We start from the raw sequence: 19,562 nt of genomic DNA on the forward strand, positions 1-19,562 counted from the left end.
GTGTAGTCACTTGTGTAATTGTATGCTTAATGTGGTTATGCAGTGCTGTCTTTTTAAGTATATATGTTGATGCTCTGTAGACAGAGCGTAGATGTTGTGCGGACAAAGAAAATCACATTGCACACGGACTAAACAATGGAACCTATCGGTGATGTTTTCATCAATCACTCACAATTGTATACCAGCAATCGTTTGGTCACAACACACATGGCTTGTTAACAGGAATCGTCTGTGTTGTTATCGGTCTTCCCACACATTTCCGATTACAAACCTGTTTGCCGCGTATCACACACATCTTGTTAAGTTGAACCATTTCTGTTCTCTTGGCTCAACGCACATAGTTCATCAGAGTGAACTGTATGACGTATATAGCATACACCTTCATCTGGCTGCCCGTTTCTTTTGTTCTGCCTCATCACAAATAGTTTATCCGAATGAACTGTATGTCGTATATCGCACACGCCTTCATCTGCCTGCCCGTTTCTTTTGTTCTGCCTCATCGCAAATAGTTAATTGAACTGAACCATATGCCTGGCATTGCACACGGAACTAAAATCTGGACCGTGTTCGATGTATTCTTCATCACAAACATTTTGCATCTTTTGATGGTTATTTTACATCATTGTTTGCAATTAATGCATCGCACACAGTTTCTTCAAAGGGTCTCTAATCGTAGTGTCGCGTTAGCAGCATCCTAAAGTAGTGCAGGTCTCCTACATGACAACATGCCTATCCTCGACGAGTCCATACCTCCAATGGAGACGACGATGGCAATGGTGGACGATAATGCACCCCCCACATGGTTACATCAAGATGAAGATGACCGCGACTTGGTCTTCGACACATTACCTACAACATAGAGCGATGCTCCAAAGGTAACATAGGTGATGGTGCTTCACTTGTCCCACTAGTGGTCTATCTTCACAATAATTGCTTGCATGATGTTGATCGACCTATTACAATGCTTCAGGCTAGTGCGACTTCCTCATGTCATGACTTATCTATTTATGATGAATATGATGAGGAGCATGTCGAATTGCCTAGTCGTCATGCCATGCTCCATAGGATATCATGTGAAAATTCTATAGGTCATGTCATGTTTGACAATCCCTTAAACTTGTCATATGCTATGAGTGAGATCTCCCATATTGCATCGTTACAATCTCAAGATAGTAGCTATGCTTGCCCAATTAAAGTAAATCTCATTTGCACTTATGGCATAGATGACGAGATCATGGTTATTGGAATGTGTTTCTCTTGTGATAACATTGCTAAGCTTCCTTTACATGATTTGCACAATTCATCTACTATGCCATGCCATGAACACATTGTTTCGGATATGCATTGTTTTGGATGTTGTCAATATTCTCCATGTGATGTTTCCACTAATTCTCATGAGGAGACCCCCATAGTTGCCTCATACATTTTCGGAGATTTTGATGCATCCCATACTTTGCATGCTTCACATAATTGCGTGCATCATATGCATTCCATGAATCATAATGCTCTAGATGTTTATCATCATGCATTACACAATTTGAGTCTTCATTATGCTATAATAACAACAAACCCATCATGATGGATGATATGTTTCTATATCATGCATCTCATTTATTTGAGCATTGGCTACTTTGTGCGAACCAACACATGCACGTGCGCATCATAATGGATGATGTGTACATATACCACGCACACACAATTTTCCCTTTGTCTTTGTTTTGTGTAGGTACTCACGTATACTCATCAACCTCGCAATCCCAAGAGTTGACGAAACGAGCTCTTGAGAGCAACAAAGATTTGGGATCACATGGATTATCCTTACCACCGTTCTCTTTGCGCAACGACTATACGCTTTCCTTTTACTTGTCTCTCGCATGACTTTGGGCCCTTTACCACTTGTTACATTATGCCCATTATACCGCGTTCACTTTTCATGTTATGCCTCTTTCTATGACTTTGCCATGCACTTGTGACCCTTGCTTGCATTCACCCATGATTCACCAGTATGCATGTGTATTTGCATGCTTGGTGGAGATACTTGTTTCTATTGCCATGTTTACCATGTGCCACATGCTATTAATGATTCTTGTATTGGGAGAGTCATGATGTTCTATTGCTATTTCCATTGGACTTCTTGCCAATACAATGATTATACTTTGTTCCCATCTTGCTTTCATGCTTGTGATATGTCTTGTGCATTATTCATGCCCACTATTTGCACACATGACATGATTGCCATGAATTCCTCCAGTATGTTGCATCTTCACACTACTAGTTTGCATGACTTGTTTCCTATGAGCACTTGCTTTGTCGCATCACCCATGATATATTCTTGCTCATTTCATTGGGTTGATAGCATATATGTTCATGCCTATCACATGATTTACCTTGATGATTGTCACTTGTTTCCATTAGTTGCCTCTCTCATATTCACTTGTAGTGAGGCCAACAATACTATGCTCCTTGATATTGGAGACTTGGACATCTTACTTGTGATCCATGCTTGCTTATTTGTGCTTAATGGCTTTGGTTGTGCTAGAATCTTATGCCTACATACCATGCCCTATACCCTTGTCCTTCCTTATGATAAGAGTGATGACCACACTTGTTGGATATCTCACCCCATGGATGACAGGTTTTTCTTTCACGCTAACCCCATTTGTTTTTTCGAGTGTTTTTCATGTTCTTTCATTTTGAAGGCTTCACAAGGCGGTACCGTCGTGAATCATATTGGTTATGTGAAGGCGTACATGATGTGCAACTCCAACATCTTCGTCAACATTCATAAGGTGAACTCCTTCCCTTTGATCCATCCTCACATTCGCATATTGGATAGGTCATTCTTTCATTGTTTTCTCATTCTTCTTGTCTACATGATACATATATTGGATGGAGGACCGGCATTGGAAATGGCCCTTTGGACATTCAAGTTGAGGAGTGCTCGTACTTAGTGGATGCACCACAGAACCACCACTTATGCCACGACATCGAGCTATGGTACAACACCGCCCATAACAAATTTGCATCTTATGCGTGGGTTGACTCACATTATGATTGCCTTATTGCATCTTGCATTTACATGTCATCCATGATATATGAGCTTGCGCACTTTCTTAGCAAATTTTTTGTGATCTTCCTCGATGTCATATTCATACATAATGATCACATTGCCTGCCATCAATTGCATGATAGCATAATCATATTGAGCATCCATTGCCATGTTCATGCTATTGATAAACCGTCCCATTATGACATCATTTTGCATAATGGTAGAATTTGTAACTTTGTGCACCATAACAATTGCCACACCCTTGTGCGCACAACAAATGAATTTGCTCCCATGAATGCATTACATATCATTCTACATCATTCATATACGCATCTTCTGCCTCGCCATGAAGCATCTTTTTGGACGAACTCATGCTTACATGATGGACAACTTGTGTGCACTAACCATTGTATTTCCAAGTGTTGCTTGTGTTTGCTCTTTTTGCATGTATACCACTCCAGAGACATCTTGGAGTACTTGGATTGTGCCATGTCTTCAACTCCGTCCAACTACAAGTACGTCCACAATAAATGTTTCCATGGTGATGAGGTTTACGATCTGAGGTCAGATCTTTCCCATGGGGGAGATGATGCAGAGCATCCTACGGACATCACCATGTCAAGAGTTCGATCGCCAAGTGACACGTGTGACATCTACTTCATGCATACAAAGGTGAATCATCTCCTTTACATGTGTCCACTTGTACCCTTCGAGAATGGTATACTACTTAACCCCTCTCTCGTGTGCATACATAGGTGTGAGCGGAGCTATACATTCATCGAGAAGGAGACCAAGCAGAAGAGTACAGCTACACCATCCACAAGGAGAACACACGGAAGAAGGAAGCTCGCCAAGTCCAAGGAGAAGGACGAGAAGACCGCAAGGAAGACGAAGGCGAGCAAAAGGAAGAAGAAGCACTGTTCATAAGACCATGTGCGCACGGCCTATCTAGAGAGTTCCTGGATACCCCGTGTGCACGGGCCCCAAAGACCCCGTGCACATGGGACCCCGTGCCCATGGGGTTGACTTAGCCCGTGTGCACGGGCCCACCCGCGAGTTGGCCGAAGAATGCCCCTTTTGCCCCTCCACTCATCCCTCACCTCCAGCCACCTATATAACTCATGCCTAGGTCATTAGTTAGGGTTAGAAAAGGATCAGCTTATTTGAGATAGAGCTTTGCTCATCCACTTACCTCTACTCCCATGGAGTCCAAGACCTCCATGTGAGAAGATCCCTAGTGGATTCAAGACCCCATCTAGGGAAGATCCTCCATGGATTCATGACCTCTTTCCTCATAGGATTGGGATGAACTAGTTACCTCTTGTATCTTCTTGTGTTGGATTTGGACCTTTGTATCCCCTTTGTGTATGTTGATTTAGCACATGTGTGATTTGATCTAGTTGACTTGAGTGTTTCCCTTCTCTCGTGTTCTTTGTGTTCATCGTGTTCTTCGGGATCCCCCCCTCCAATTCATGAAAGATCTCCATCTAGGGTTCCACCCTACAATAGACTGCTTTTCAGTGGAATGATCATAACTAAGATTAACCATGCACAAGAGAAAGTCTTCAAAGACTTGGGTGTTGAGAAAAATTGTAGAGAAGATGATGTTAGATATACTCAACCCCGTGGTGTTAATTATAATGGACTTGATAGCACTTGTGGATTAAATTGTTTAGAGGAACTTAGTTGAAGGGTGAACCAGATTATGCAAAAGATCTGTGTGGTATCTCTTACATGGTGCTTCAGCTTCTCGCTGGTGCTATGGCCCTGCTACTATATGCACATGTACATGTGTAACTGTTGCTTCATCACCTTTCTTGATGTTATGTTGAGGACTCCGTTGGCCAATGAACGATCCACTAGGCTCCTGACCAACCGCCACAATGATTCCGCCGGTTTGGGCTTGCAAAAGCTTAAGCTTGGGGGAGGTTACTACCATGTCTACATCAAGATGTAGTGGTATTATTTGAATAAATTGTAATGAGGTTGTACTTCATCTCATTGAGCTTCAAAATACTCGTATTGGTCTATTCCAACACTTTGCTTTTTTATTTGCTTTTTCATTTTTGTTTTTGTTTTTGCCGTTGTGATTTTTCATTTGCAAGTTAGTTTAAAAAAACAAAATCAAGAAAATCGAATAAGCTTTTCTTTGTTCTTTTTCTTTTTGCCCCTTTGGAGTTCATTTGCATTCTCGTTTAAATTTTAGAGGAGTTGATCTACACCGGACAACGAGGAATGCAAGCATAAAGAAGAGAACTGTGTAAATTCATGACCGTGAAGGTATGTCTTATGACTCCTGTCTTTTGCACTTGAAATGCTTAGAGTAGATGTAGTAGAGGGAGTAAGTCTTGATAATTAAAACAAAGGTTTTGTTCTAGTAGCTGAAATAATTTTGTAGCCTTTTTCTGTTTAATCTAGATAACCGAGACTTGTTGTGGGACTGTTTTTAAATGAAATGATCATAACTAAGATTAACCATGCACAAGAGAAAGTCTTCAAAGACTTGGGTGTTGAGAAAAAATGTAGAGAAGATGATGTTAGAAATACTCAACCCCATGTTGTTAATTTTAATAGACTTGACAACACTTGTCGATTAAATTGTCTAGTGTAACTTAGTTGAAGGGTGAATGAAATTATGCCAAAAATCGGTGTTGTATCTCTTACATGGTGCTTCAGCTTCTCGCTGGTGCTATGACCCTACTATATGCACATGCACGTGTGTAACTGTGGCTTCGTCACCTTTCTCGATGTTATGCTGAGGACTCCGTTGGACAATGAACAATCCACCAGATCTTCGACTCGGATTTCGATTATGAATTTGTTGCCGTATGTAGTGTAAACACTACAATAGAATATTATTCAACTTTCTCTTGAATGTGTGTGTATGTGGCAAATACTGGGAACTGATCACAAGAGATCGAAAGAGACATACATAAAAAATCCATAGTTCCCAAAATTAAGCCACAACAAAACTCTGTGCATGATCCCTTATTTGCATAATCCCTTCACGTGACAACCAAAGTTTCAGCAAACAATGATTGAAAGAAGTGTTTGAGAGCTGTGAGGATGAGACATTTGTGGGTATGTTTATGAGCACTCTAGAATCATGTTTCTTTACATGCCTTTCACTCCATAATTTATGTTTTAATGGCTCTATCCAAAGGAAACTCTCCCATGCATTCTCGGCGAGCAAGTGTTACCTAGAGGAAATAGAATTGAGTGTTGCGAAGTTGTTTTATCCAGTAGATCAAAAACTTTGAGTTGATTATCTTTGCTTCACTAACACTTGCATAATAACCATGCCATATATACAGCTATGCTAAGTTTTCAGATCAAGAAGCGGAGGGCTGTCTAGGCGTACTGATCATAAGTGAACCAAAACCTTCTCGTTATTTCGGTTTAAACAACTGAGTTCCTTATGGTTCGGATTTATCTCTATATTGCTCGAGGACGATCAAGTTTAAGCTTCGGAGAGTTGATGAGTGATATTTTTACACTCACCTACCCTCTGTTTAAACCGAGAAATTCACTCCGATATTATCACTAATGACTAATGAATGCAAAGGATTCCACAAATACTCTTTTTATTGTATTTCTACATGAAATGGGCTAAATATGGACATAATCCAGTGGGAACATGGAGTGAAGGAGGAGATAGAAGAAATCAGGAGGAGGCGCACCAGAAGAAACATCACCAAAGTCGGCGTTCCATGTGACCGCGACCGTTCCACGGAGAGGCTAAGGGCAGGGAGACCGTGAAGTGTTATTCTGAACACCAGTGATAGAAGGATTTGGTACAGTAACATGGATCCTATCTCTCTGGGGTTTAATATGTGTAGTCATTAAACACCCAAAGCTCTTGTCTGATTATTATAATCTTAATTATTAAGGCAACCCCGCGAGGCAGATAGGGCGGTTGGACAACCGATTCTTGATCCAGCACGCGTGCTGGCCAAGATGCAATTTGGACACATCTCTCGTTTTGGTTCATAACAAGTACATCTCGATGGGTGACTTCCAGCACACAAATTAAGATCATATTTGGTCCCAACACAAATACATGGTTGTAAGCATTAAGACCTCAATACACATACCTATTTTTATCGTAAGTATTCAACTCAAGGTTGTTGATTTCGATCCGGTCAAAAGCTGGAATTGTTTCTTTAATAAAAGCTTGTTACAAACCCTAACTTCAAGGGGACCTTCCTCTCGTGAGTTCGATAACCCAGGTCACCTCTGGGAAATATGTGTGGATACTTTCTGTTTCATCCAAGAAGTTTGAAGATCCTACATTCATTTAAGATCGGGTGTTGTACTTGCTGGACGAATGAAGGGTGGTCCATTAAGAAGCAAACACAATAAGCACCTTGTTACAAAGAAGTGGTGCCCGCCTGAGGAGAACTGGATGAAGGTCAACGCAGATGGTGCAATGTCAACACGCTGGATTGTGAAGGCGGGGGAGCGGTTCTACAGAATCACCATGGAGCCTTCCTGGCAGTATCGTGCCATTTCTCCTCTCCATCATCGATCCAAAGTTGGTCGAAATTTGGCACTCGCATGCAGGTGGGCTATTCAGCTGGCATTGGGAGGTTGGTGTCACGAAGCTGACCTTGAAGCTGACTCCTAGACATCCACAAGATCAACGATAAGACGAAGGATCCTTCAACCAATGGGCCGATTGTCAAAGAGGAGAAGGAGTTGCTCCCTTTTCATTTGAGGAGTTTATGGTCAAATGGTGGAACAAGCGACGAATAAAGTCATGCATAATTCGGCCAGTGAAGCTTACATAAATAAACTTTGTAAAACTTGGTTCCAGATACCACCGGAGTGTATTATTACGGTGGCAGCCCAGAAACGTGTCGAAGTCATTTTAATAAAATGCAGCAAATCATTCTAAAAAAAGCGATAGCTATGATAACGTTTTCTCTACAACCGTGTTTTTTAATTGCACAGTTATACTAAATGTTTTTATTTTCGGCAACTGGGTTTTTGGTGAAGCCAAGTTAAATAAAATCATTTTGTTCCCTACGAAGAGCGAGCAACAAGTGGTTTCTTCCTGGAAGGATGGACCTAATTAAGAACCGAGTTAAGAACTCTTTTAGTCTCAGCCTGTCATTGACCAACACCAATTTTTAACCATCAAACTCAAAGAATAACCATTTTAACTGGTCCAGTCCAGTCGCCGACACAGCCTTTCTCCCCCATTTCTTCCTTCCTACCCCAGGCGACAGCGGCTCCGCTTGGCCTTTGCGGTTTTGCCATTTCCCCCAACTCCGCCGACCCACTCCACTCATCAGCTTCACGCAGGCCAGATCCAGCCTCGCGTGTCCTCCCCTACCCCTCCCTCCACACGCCCGCCTCATGGCCGCCAACACGGCGGCCGCACGCGCCCTCCTCCTCCTCCTCCTCGCCGTAGCCGTCCCGTCGCTCCTCCGCACCGGCGAGGCCTCGGTGCACGAGTACAGCGGCCTCAGCTTCCTCAACAAGGGCAATGCCTTCATCCTCCACGCCGGCAGCGAGGGCCTCTACGCCCCCGTCTCCCCCGCCAATGCCACCGCCGAGGAGGACGATGACGAGGCCGCCGCCGACGCCTTCATACGGTAGTTTGTCTTGCGGTTTTTGCTCCCCAGTGGCTTGCTTGCATCGCCTTTACAGACGGCCGCGGTGTAGTGGAGCCTCGTTCTGCAGATGAGATCTTGGATCCCGTCGTCCCCGGGGTTCTGTCGGGCATTTGGATGGTTTTTGGTAGTAGATAGGTCAAAGTGAGTAGGTTCTCCTGAGAGGGCGCAATTGGATCTTCACGGAAATTATGCTGAGAGGGGCACCATTCCCGCTGAGTAATTCTGGCTACGTGTGCATTGTTGAGTTAATTATGCTTGATTAGTTTGCAACTTATGGCATGAGTTGGTGTAGGCGTGTAGTACTTTTTTTTTATGGGAGGGAAGCACTACTTTTAGAGGGGCAAGGTCAATCAAACTTTAAATTTTCTCCAAGTACATGTCCAATAAACTAAAAAGCAAAGGAAATGACACCCTGTTCCTTCAATTTAAATTTGTTATGGAAATGCATACTAGCATGTTTGTATACTACTTCCTCCGTCCGGAAATACTTGTCACCAAAATAAATAAAAGGGGATGTATCTAGATGTATATTAGTTCTAGATACATCCATTTTTATCCATTTTGATGACAAGTATTTTTGGACGGAGGGAGTAGTAGAAATGTGCACGTGCATTTTGTACTCATTATTTATTGGTTGCTACTTTAATTGAGCAATTCAAATTGCATTAGCTCGGTTCACTATAATTAGGTGCTTAGCTTGCTGCCATCCTTCCTTCCTGTAGACTCGAATTTCACATTTCCTCCACTTTTCAGGTTTGACAAGATTACTTTTAGGAGGCCAGAGGAGGCTAATGATTCTGTGAAAGAAACTAGTTCATCTAAGGTTCAGATAATTGTCTTTGAAATAGAAGATCGTGAAATGATTGGTGGATCGGCATATGGTGGTCAAAAAGCAATTTGTTGTACATCAGATCTTGCAAAGTTGGGAGCTTGTGTTGAAGGCTCTGTCATCTACCGCCCATCGCAGGTGAATCCTGGCTGGCCACAGTTGTTTGTTGCTTCTTTTGATGGAAGTGATCTGATTGCAACGCTGCCTTCAAGGACCATTCCAGTAAAGAAAACTGGGATGTACAACATGTACTTTATACACTGTGACCCGGCACTTGCTGGACTGGAAATCGACGGGAAAACCATATGGAAAAATCCTACTGGCTACCTTCCAGGTCGGATGGCACCTCTTAAGAACTTTTTTGGGCTGATGTCATTTGCTTTCGTGATACTTGGTATCTACTGGTTCTATCAATACATGAAGTTCTGGCGAGAGGTTCTTCCACTTCAGAACTGTATTACTCTTGTTATTACATTGGGTATGCTTGAGATGGCGTTGTGGTATTTTGAATATGCTGAGTTCAATGAGACTGGAGTTCGGGCAAAGGCCATCACATTTTGGGCTGTAACATTTGGGACTATTAAAAGAACAGTGGCTCGTCTTATTATTCTCATTGTCTCGATGGGGTATGGAGTTGTGAGGCCTACTTTGGGTGGTCTGACATCGAAAGTGGTCATGCTTGGAGGAACATTCTTTGTAGCTACAGAAATTCTTGAGCTAGTGGAAAATCTAGGTACTGTGAATGATCTGTCTGGAAAAGCTCGGCTATTTTTGGTCTATCCAGTGGCTATCTTGGATGCTTCATTCATTGTTTGGATATTTATTTCTCTAGCCAAGACCCTTAGCCAACTTCAGGTGAGCAGAATCTCTTTTCTGCTCGTTATTCTCTATTATTTTGTTTGCAGTATCTGTTATGGTGTGCTATCCTTTTTTTTCTGTACCCAGTTTAATTTAAGGAAATGCACGGACCATTCATGATCTTTTTTGTTGTGTTCTTTATAGGCAAGAAGGTTGATGGCCAAACTTGACATTTATAGGAAATTCACTATTGCATTGGCTATTACTGTTCTGGTATCTATCGGCTGGATTGGCTATGAGGTATAGTGATGTATTAAAAATTATATTTGGATTCTGGATTGCCAAAATATTGTTTAGTCATTGTCTTCACCCTTTGTGGAGGGGGTATTCTTTCAAATCATACCCGTACCTTTCTATTTTTAAGAATCTGGCTTTTTTTTTTGTTCAGATGCAATGTACTACATCTCACTTGGTCATGCGTCTACTTTTTGTTCTTTGATAGCAGAATTGTAACTTTTTGCAGATTTACTTCAAATCGACAGATGTGTTCAATGAGCGGTGGCAGTATGCATGGATAATTCCTGCTTTCTGGCATGCCCTATCATTCTCACTTCTTTGCGTCATTTCCTACCTGTGGGCACCTTCTCAGAGCTCAATGAGGTATTATCCTACTCTTTTGGTGACTTCAACCTGGCTAATACATGGCCTTACTGTCTCATTGCGATTTCCTAGCAGTAGAATTGCAGTACCAATCATCTGTTCTACGAATATCAGGAAATTTGAGAGCATGCCATTAAGCTGTCTCTTCAGTCGTGCTACCATTTATTCTTGGGAAGTGTTGCCTGCTACTGCCATTTTGTCTTTTTTTTAGAAAAGGAGGATGACTCCCGGCCTCTGCATCTGGGCGATGCATACGGCCACTTTATTAATTATTCTCACAAGACCTTACAAAGTCATACAACAGTAAGACTAAAGCCGCCGTCTAAGCAACAAATGTCGCTACACCTATCCAGTTGATGAAGGGGCGCAGATAGCCTGGGCCTAATACCAAACAGACATCGCAGCCAAGCCTAACATCTAAGACCTGAGACCCCAACCTAGCCACTTGCCGGGTCTGGGGCACACACCGGTCCGGCGTGCTCTCAGAGGCCGCCGCCGCCAACTGCCACCGCTCCATCTTCAGAACTGTACTGATGCATCAACCTTGCTCGGTCTAGCTATCGTCGACGCCACCACGGTCGCGGTCGCCACTGATATACCTCAGCGCCATGCTGCCAAGTACCACCAGCCGACACAGCTTGAAGTCCTTGGAAGATCTGTCGTGCATAGCACCTGCCGACCAGGCATGACCAAGCGTAGCACCTGTCGGTCAGGCATGACTTGACATCTCCACTGAAGCTCCGTGCAAGACGAAGCCGCTCCACCTCCTGCCTCTGACTTCCAGCGCTGCTCCACAAACGATGCTCCCAAGAGAGAAACGACACCGCAGTGCCGCCATCGTCCGATCTGGAACACCAGATCCTAGGGTTTCCCCCGGAGCAGCACGAGTGGGTCGACAGTAGTTACACGACGATGCCTTCATCAAGGTAACGGCGTAGAACGTCGCCATCTCCTGCCATCGGCTCGGTTTTCACCGGCAACCATGTCTCCTCAACTCGCAACCGGGACTAGATGATGGATCTCGAGATCCGATCACCAAGCTTCTAGCCGGCCACCACCGACGAAGAAGATGACCACCACCACTGGCTACACCGGCCAGAACAGATCTGCCATGGGTGCCGCCAAGCAGTCCACCAGGCCCTCGACGCCGCCGCCGATCTAAAGCCAGATGACATGCCGCCGAAGAACGCATCGCGCCGCCGCCCGATCCAGGCCAGCCGCCGCAGCCGCCGCCCATGGCCCGAGGTAGGGCCGGCCGCCGCCGTCGTCGAAGCCAACGCCGTCGCATCTAGATCGGCCGCACCTCCACGCATGTTGGGGCCCCGTCACCCCTGAGATGCGGGAGGGAGGAAGAGCCCCCGCCACCGCCGTCGGCCTCCGGGCACAAGCCGGCGGCGTCCTCCGGCGGCGGCGGAAGGAGGGGAGGAAGATGGGCTAGGCCCGGCGGCAGCTAGGGTTGGGGAGCCCCCGAGTCGCCCGAGCGGGGGGCAGACGCGGGGGGCTGTTGCGGGGCCCGAGCTACTGCCATTTTGTCACAAATGCTAACGTGCAACCTCACAAAATGTTGACAGGACATTAATTTTAAAATTTCTCAAAACCTGCTATACATTGTACAATGAAATTACATTACAACTTATCTTTTTTTTCTCATGTAAACACTTGCTGCATCATGTAAGAATTTTGAGCTAACCAAAGTGCAATTTAGATCTTTGTGGATAGAAATGGATATGTTCTCTGAAGCTCTTGGGCTTTTCATTTCAGATTTACCAATGACGCAAGTGAAAAGTTTGATCGAGAGGACAGCCTGTCATTAATAAGGCCAAGGCCCATTGTTTCCAACAACGGGTGGAGCATAGCTTCGTCAACAGACGTCAAGGTGACGAAGAACACAGATAGTGTGACATCTTTTGACGAAGATGACGAAGAAAACAAAAGGGAGTAACGCATCTGATGAGGCCACCTCATCAGATCCTTTGAAGTGGATATGCTAGAACAATTTTGGTATTTAGCAGAGGGATCGGCCATGCTAATTCTAGTCGTTGGGATACGGTCCTTGGAAGGGTTTCTTCCTTGTTAAATCCTTCTCCATTGGTTTCTTCATACAGTGCATGCATCACTGTAAGGATGATTATATATGATAGGAACAGTTCATGTGTGGTATTACGGGGGATGTGTGGTGTATGATACTCCTCTTTGGTAGATCTCGTATTGTTTCTAGTTTATGTAACTATGAATGTTGTCAGTAGTACTGCTGCGAGTGCAATTATTTGTTGCTACAAATGTGTTGAAATTTCCCTTTTGGTTTCAGCATCCCAAGATTAGTCTAGTCGGGTTTTTTTTGCGAGGAGATTAGTATAGTCGTTGAAAGACTGAAACCTCGCAATTTTCAGATGTTTTACGCACAGCTGCAAAACCTCTACCTGCTGTTGAAGTTTGTGAACCTACATGTATAGCTTGTGGATTCAATTTGATCAGAAAAAAAATCATATATTTCTAGCACATACACTATTCGCTATACAAGTCCATGATTTTGTTTTATTGTGCAGCTCACGCTAAAACATACTAGTATTTCATCATGAAATTTTACAGAAATGTAGTACTCCCTCTGATCAAAAAATAAGCTGCATACATCCTTGTATACACGCATACGTTTTAAACTTCAAAGTATGGATGTTGATTTATTTTTTTCTTCTCCCAAAAACCAGTCTGCATGGAACCCGGGAGCAAGAAATCCGTACCCCCTTTTGAGTCTTGACTGCCCTTGAATCAGCTGTATAATAGTGGAATCCCAAAAGAAAAAAAAACGCACGAGCACAAGCACCCTTTGCGGCCGCGCAATAATAAGAGCCAAAAAGGGAAGATGCGCAATCGCAAAGCAGCAGCAGTAGACTGAGACTTGCATTCGGCATGGAGAATATACCCGGCCGCCGTGGCAAGGAATTTAGACCAAGCGACGAAGCCATCCCGGTCCTGCTTTCGGCGGGATCACAGTTGTGCTGCTCCAGACTCGCGACATCCTCAACGACGAGTGCGCCTCCACATCCACATGGCGCGCCCATAGCGGAGCGGAGGGAGGGCGGGGCGGGGCGGCCGTCGGCATCGATCACGGCAGGCACCACCTGTACGTGTTTGCGGTTGGAAAAGGCAGGGAGGATCCACGGACGACGGATCGGGGGCGCCTTCCCTCGCTTTCCCGGCCTCACGAGCTGCACGAGCGCGCGCACTGGCCGCACCATCGGACGCTGGAATTTTGGCACGCCTCACGGGCGCCCGCTGACTTCTCTCCGGCGCTCGTCGTCGCCCTGGCACCGAACACCACAGGGAAGTATCAATCTCAATCAAACCAAACCAAGCCAAACCAAATGGCATTCGCCTCGCCTCCCGGGTCGGTCAGAGCGAGCTTTCACCTGGCCTGGCGTCCGTGCTACTGGTAAAACCGGTAGAAAGATCAAGGCAGGGAGGTCGCCACCACGCCACGCCATGCCACCTCAGGGAGGTTTCCACGAGTCAGCCATCATCACAGCTTTGCTCGACAAAACCATCACATGCTGCCAATGCTTTCCTATATATCAAGAACTAAAACGTGCTCCCCACGTTCCTAGATACAAGCCTTTCTTAGAGACTTCAACATAAACCACATACACCCTCCCCAAAAAAATAAATTATAAACCACATACGGATGTATACAGGCATTAGATTCATTCATTTTGCTCCCTATGTAGTCCATATTATAGAATCTCTAAAACAAACAACTTATATTTAGGAACGGAGGGAGTAGCACAATACGTACATTGTAGCGCACCTGCTTGTTCGCTTGAGAATGAGAATAATTCGGCTCTGCCTTGCCGGAACTGCCAATTGGGTTGGATGTTTGTTAGGGTCCCTTGCTTGCTGTTACGTGATGCGGCATCGGTTATGCGGTTAGCATGTGCTGGATTTGTTCCAACGACACAGCAGGGGAGGGAATGATTGGCTGCTTATTATGATGATGACGACGATGCAATCAGTGTCCCTTGTGCCGGCCTCTGTATTCGGCAATGTTGGGTCGGGTTGTAATAATGCTATTTAAGCTGTGAGCTGTATGCATGGCAACAAATGTCTCTCATTGCTTCTCGCTCAACTGTATTCTCGTTATGAACCCTTCCGCTCACACTTGGGTAGTAGTACTACCCAAAGAGTGACATTACCTCATTCTTACCAATATTCGCATGTTTATTCTGGAAGATATAGCTTTTCTTTTCTTTTCCTTTCAGAGCACCTGTAATGTACTCCCTCCGTAAAGAAAATATAAGAGCATTTAGAACACTACAGTAGTGATCTAAATGCTCTTATATTTCTTTACAGAGGGAGTACTTAATTTGTGATAGCAGGTACTTCCTCTGTAAACTAAGATAAGATCTTTTAAGTAGTGATCTACAAGATCTTAGTTTACAGAGGGAGTAACAGCCAGGAACGATGAATTATGTGATAAATTTTATGAAAGGTTTAATAGAAATAGCAGAATCTGAATATTATTACTATTATTCTGGCCTCTTTTCTATCACCTTCTATTTCTATTTGCTTTTCTATGATCAAGCACTAGTAGGGACAAATGCATGATGAGCATATTATGGTTGCACCACTGGTTAACAGGGCCTTCTTTTCTATGTAATGAAATACCAGCCCAAATCAAAACTCTGATACTCTAGCCTCTACTGCCGAGGGCAACAAGATGATACATTGATCAATCAATTTGCTGCCATCTGCTAGAGCATAGGGTTTATTTACCAATAATTCAAGACAGGGGAGTATTTAGATATTCGTATTTCACTTGAAAAGGGACCTGGGGTGGAAACCTCAACACTGAAACTTAAGGCAAGAACTTGATCCTACATAATATAAAATTGCAGCACAAGTAGCACAGCTGATTTTATATCTATAATCTACCAAGTGCAATCTTTGTATATATATTTGATTCAACCAAGAACAAGACAGGACACCCAGCTAAAGGTCAAACCAAGACCAGGAAATTACAACTTACAACTATGCGACATTACTAAAAGAACATTCCTATATGAACATGCTGCTACACAAAATTACAACAACACTTAAACAAATGAACAAGATCGCCAACAGAGGAAGAAACACCCAAGACTTTTGATAGCGTCAATATGATCCTGATTCTGTTTCAGATTACCTCTAGTAGAAGAAATCATCACCAACTACACCCTTCAGTCTCAGGAGAGTGAAACAAAATACATACCCGACTGCCTGCACTGGCTTCACCGAAGAATTAAAGAATGCTCGGCAACAACACCCAACCAAGTGATACAGCTACTGCAAGCTTCAAGCAATCTCTCATCCATGGGATCTCCTCCTATTATGCGGTGGAGGTGGAGACCCCTCGAAGAAATCCGTCACGGATATCTCAAGGTCCTCAACTGTGTATTTGATGTACAACTCTGGATGCCTCCCGTTCTCAATATGATGCCGGAATCGACCAAGGAAGGACCGATATGCTGGGAGCAGCTTCTCTGCTATTGAGATCCTAAGTTCTTCTTTCAGCTGTGTGTCAGGCACATACCACCCAGACTGAGCCCTATGTGCCTCCTCGAACGCAGCATTGAAAGACTTGAAGCGCTCCCGAAGTGCTGATTTGGATATTCCTGATGAAAAGCCACCGCTGACATGGAGACCCTCGTCTCTTAGACAATTCAGGATCTTAAGCCATGCACTGCGCTGGTAAGCTGTGGCTGCCAACCGGAACTTACCTGTGAGCCGCTTTAGGTACACATCGCCAATGAGTCCCCGGAGCTCAGGCGAGTCCTTTACCTTGTGCACGATATAGTGCACATTGTTCATTAGGAACAAGTGAGAGAGTGCCGGGTCCTTGTAGAGTGATGCCTTGCCTTCAAGGTTGTGTTCAAGAACCACAATAGTCCAGATAAGATGAGCAGAAAGTGGTAACTGGCTGTCAGGATCAGGAAGGTCCAGATCAGGAAATGACGGTGTGAGCTCATTGCCATCGGCAGGAACACGCGAGCTAGCTGATGGCCGTGACACGATCAGCTCAGAAAGTGTCGTCTTGTAGTCGGAAATGAGGACAATGTAATTCATCACATAGCGAGTAAGGGGATGGATGGTGCCGCCGGGCACTGGAGTCTTGGAGGGGTCACGGAGAACGGCGTTCTCGAACTCAGAGAGTACCCCACGGACAGCATCAGCCAGACGCGCCCTGATCTCGGTAGTCTGTACATATATGGGTTCCCCGGCCTTGGAGGCGGCGAAGATATCGGAGACATCAGGCAGCAGATCGACCAGTGCATCGTGCAGATCAATGATCTTGAAGAGCTTCTCTGGCGAGCGGCGGCCGATGCTGATGGCCTCGGCAAAGCCAAAGAGCTGCAGCGCGGCGCCCTTGACGGTTTCGACGAAGGGTGCGGCGGGCGTCGTGGTGGGAGCGGGGGTGGCGATGGTGGGGTTGGAGAGGGGAAGGTCGTGGAAGATGAGGAAGCAAAGGCGGCGCTCGCTGGCGAAAACGCCGCGGACGGCGGCGCGGGCTGCGCGGATCCAGCGGCGGATCTTGACCTCGAGGGCGTCCCACTCGAGCCGCTGGACGTCGCCGATGGTAAGCTTCTCGACGCCGAGGCGGCGCAGGGCGGAGTCGACGGCCGGCTTGCGGACGGAGGCGTAGACCTGGACGCACTCGCGGTCGTAGCCGGCGGCGGCCATGCGGGAGGCGATGGCGTTGAGGTCGTTGACGGCTTCGGGCGGGAGGAGGTCGATCTCGCGGATGCTGCGCATGGAGCGGTAGCTGCTGCGGCGGCCGACGGAGGACTCGACGGACTCGTCGTCCACCGGCGGCGCGTCGCCGACGTCGGAGAAGCTGGAGCGGTCGCTGCACATGGAGAGGGAGCTGAGGTCGGCGAGCACCTCGATCTCGAGGTCGACCGCGCGCGACGCCAGCACGTGGCGGAACTCGTCCTCGAGCCGCGCCATGGCGACCTGGACGGCGCCGGAGGCCCCCGCCGAGGAGGTGCGGCGCGGGCTGCCGGGGGACGGCGGCGCGAGGCGGCGGAGGTCGTCCACCGCCTGGAGGAAGCGCTCGGCCTCCGCCCGGTCCCCGCCGCCGTCGAACAGCATCTGGTCCTCCCCGCCGCCCCCGCCCCCGCCGCCCGCGGGCGCGGACGCCGTGGAGTCCCAGCGCCTCACCACCCTCTCCGCCCTCTCCAGCTCCGCCGCGGCGGATCCGTCCATGCTTCGCCCCCTCCGGTCCTCCTCTCCGCAGCACACGGCAGCAACCCCGGCCAGCCGCGCGATAAACCGATACCAATAGACGGGAGGGAGGGAGGCGCAGCTCCGGCTTGAGTCGGGGAGGCGGAGCCGGCTTCGTGGAGCGGCGGGAAGCAAACAACCGGCGGCGATGAGGCTGCTGTCTTGGCTCTGCGCTGTGCTCTCTCTGCTCTCTCTCTCTGCTCTCGTCTCTGGTTAGTCCAGCGAGGGGAGACCGGCCGATTTCTCGCTCTGCTTTGCTTTGGTCGTTCGGGCTCCCTCCCCTCGCGATAATTATTGCGCGGATTAGCCCAAGGCGAATCAGATTTTCTTTTCGGAAATGTTAACGCCCGCACGTGTGGGCGTTTGCACATCGTCCACAGACCTCCATCATCATTCATTTTACCACGTATGAACAGATGACATCAGCAGAATTTTTTTTGATTTTCGGCTTAAAAATGTTGTATCTCCTAAATAAAAAAGCGAACTAAAAATCCGTTTTCACCATTAAATCCGTCTCGACGAGATCTTCAAAACTAGACCCCATGTTGATATGTTTGGACAAAAATTTTTTTTTGCCAGAAGTTACCACGATGTTTACACTGCAGTTGTCATAGGGCTTAAACTAAAGTTGCCATGTGGCAATTTTAGTTTGTAGATCATGGCAATTTTAGTATTTTGATGATGGCAACTCCAGTACTGTGACCATGAAAATTATTTTTTATATGAACCATGGCAATTTTACGCGCATGTATCATGGCAATTTTAGTTTATGGTTCATGGCAAGTCTAGTTTCTTAATTCCCCGTTTTATAAATGTTAAAATTTACTTTTAAATGTAGAAGGAAATAGCTGAAACGTATCATGGCAACTTCAGTGTAAACATCATGGCAATTCATATGCAATAGACATGGCAACTTTTAATCCAAAAAAAATTTCATCGAAACATATCAACATGGGATCTAGTTTAGAAGATCTCATCGCGAGGAATTTAATGGTGAAAACGGATTTTCAATCGGATTTTTCGTTTAAGAGATAAAACATTTTAAAAACTGAAAATCCAAAAAGATTCCTACATGCATGCATGCGATGACGTGACAATCTGTTTACATTAGAGACATGTGGTGCGTCTCCCTTCCTGCCACACGTGTGGCAGTTAGCGCGACCCATTTTTCTTCCTCCGTTCCAAAACAAAGCCTTGATGGACGATGACGAAAATGAGTTGATTGCCGGGCCCACCTGCCAGAGGCGCATCGAACATGGGAGAGCGATCTACGAGTGCCCCACCAGCCGGTCGGCATTCGGCTGATGCACTTTTTCTTTTCTTTTAAAGATAAAGAAAACTTTCAATTTAT

General features: G+C 45.8%; 2 protein-coding genes across 2 annotated transcripts; one reads left to right on the forward strand and one right to left on the reverse strand.

The window, feature by feature from the left end:
- The first annotated feature begins 8,262 nt into the window (after positions 1–8,262).
- On the forward strand, positions 8,263–13,264 carry LOC119309470 (transmembrane protein 87A-like). Its single transcript, XM_037585464.1, has 5 exons — positions 8,263–8,649; positions 9,424–10,354; positions 10,502–10,597; positions 10,821–10,957; positions 12,719–13,264. Exons 1-5 carry the CDS (start codon positions 8,411–8,413, stop codon positions 12,897–12,899), a joined length of 1,584 nt encoding a protein of 527 aa, XP_037441361.1. The 5' UTR covers positions 8,263–8,410; the 3' UTR covers positions 12,900–13,264.
- A 2,571-nt stretch (positions 13,265–15,835) lies between these two features.
- LOC119309473 (exocyst complex component EXO70B1-like) lies at positions 15,836–18,476 on the reverse strand. The gene has a single exon (XM_037585465.1). The coding sequence runs from the start codon at positions 18,191–18,193 to the stop codon at positions 16,295–16,297; it is 1,899 nt and encodes a 632-aa protein (XP_037441362.1). The 5' UTR covers positions 18,194–18,476; the 3' UTR covers positions 15,836–16,294.
- Positions 18,477–19,562: the final 1,086 nt, after the last annotated feature.

This window comes from Triticum dicoccoides, chromosome 5B (genome assembly GCF_002162155.2).
Source record: "Triticum dicoccoides isolate Atlit2015 ecotype Zavitan chromosome 5B, WEW_v2.0, whole genome shotgun sequence".
Lineage (NCBI taxonomy): Eukaryota > Viridiplantae > Streptophyta > Magnoliopsida > Poales > Poaceae > Triticum > Triticum dicoccoides.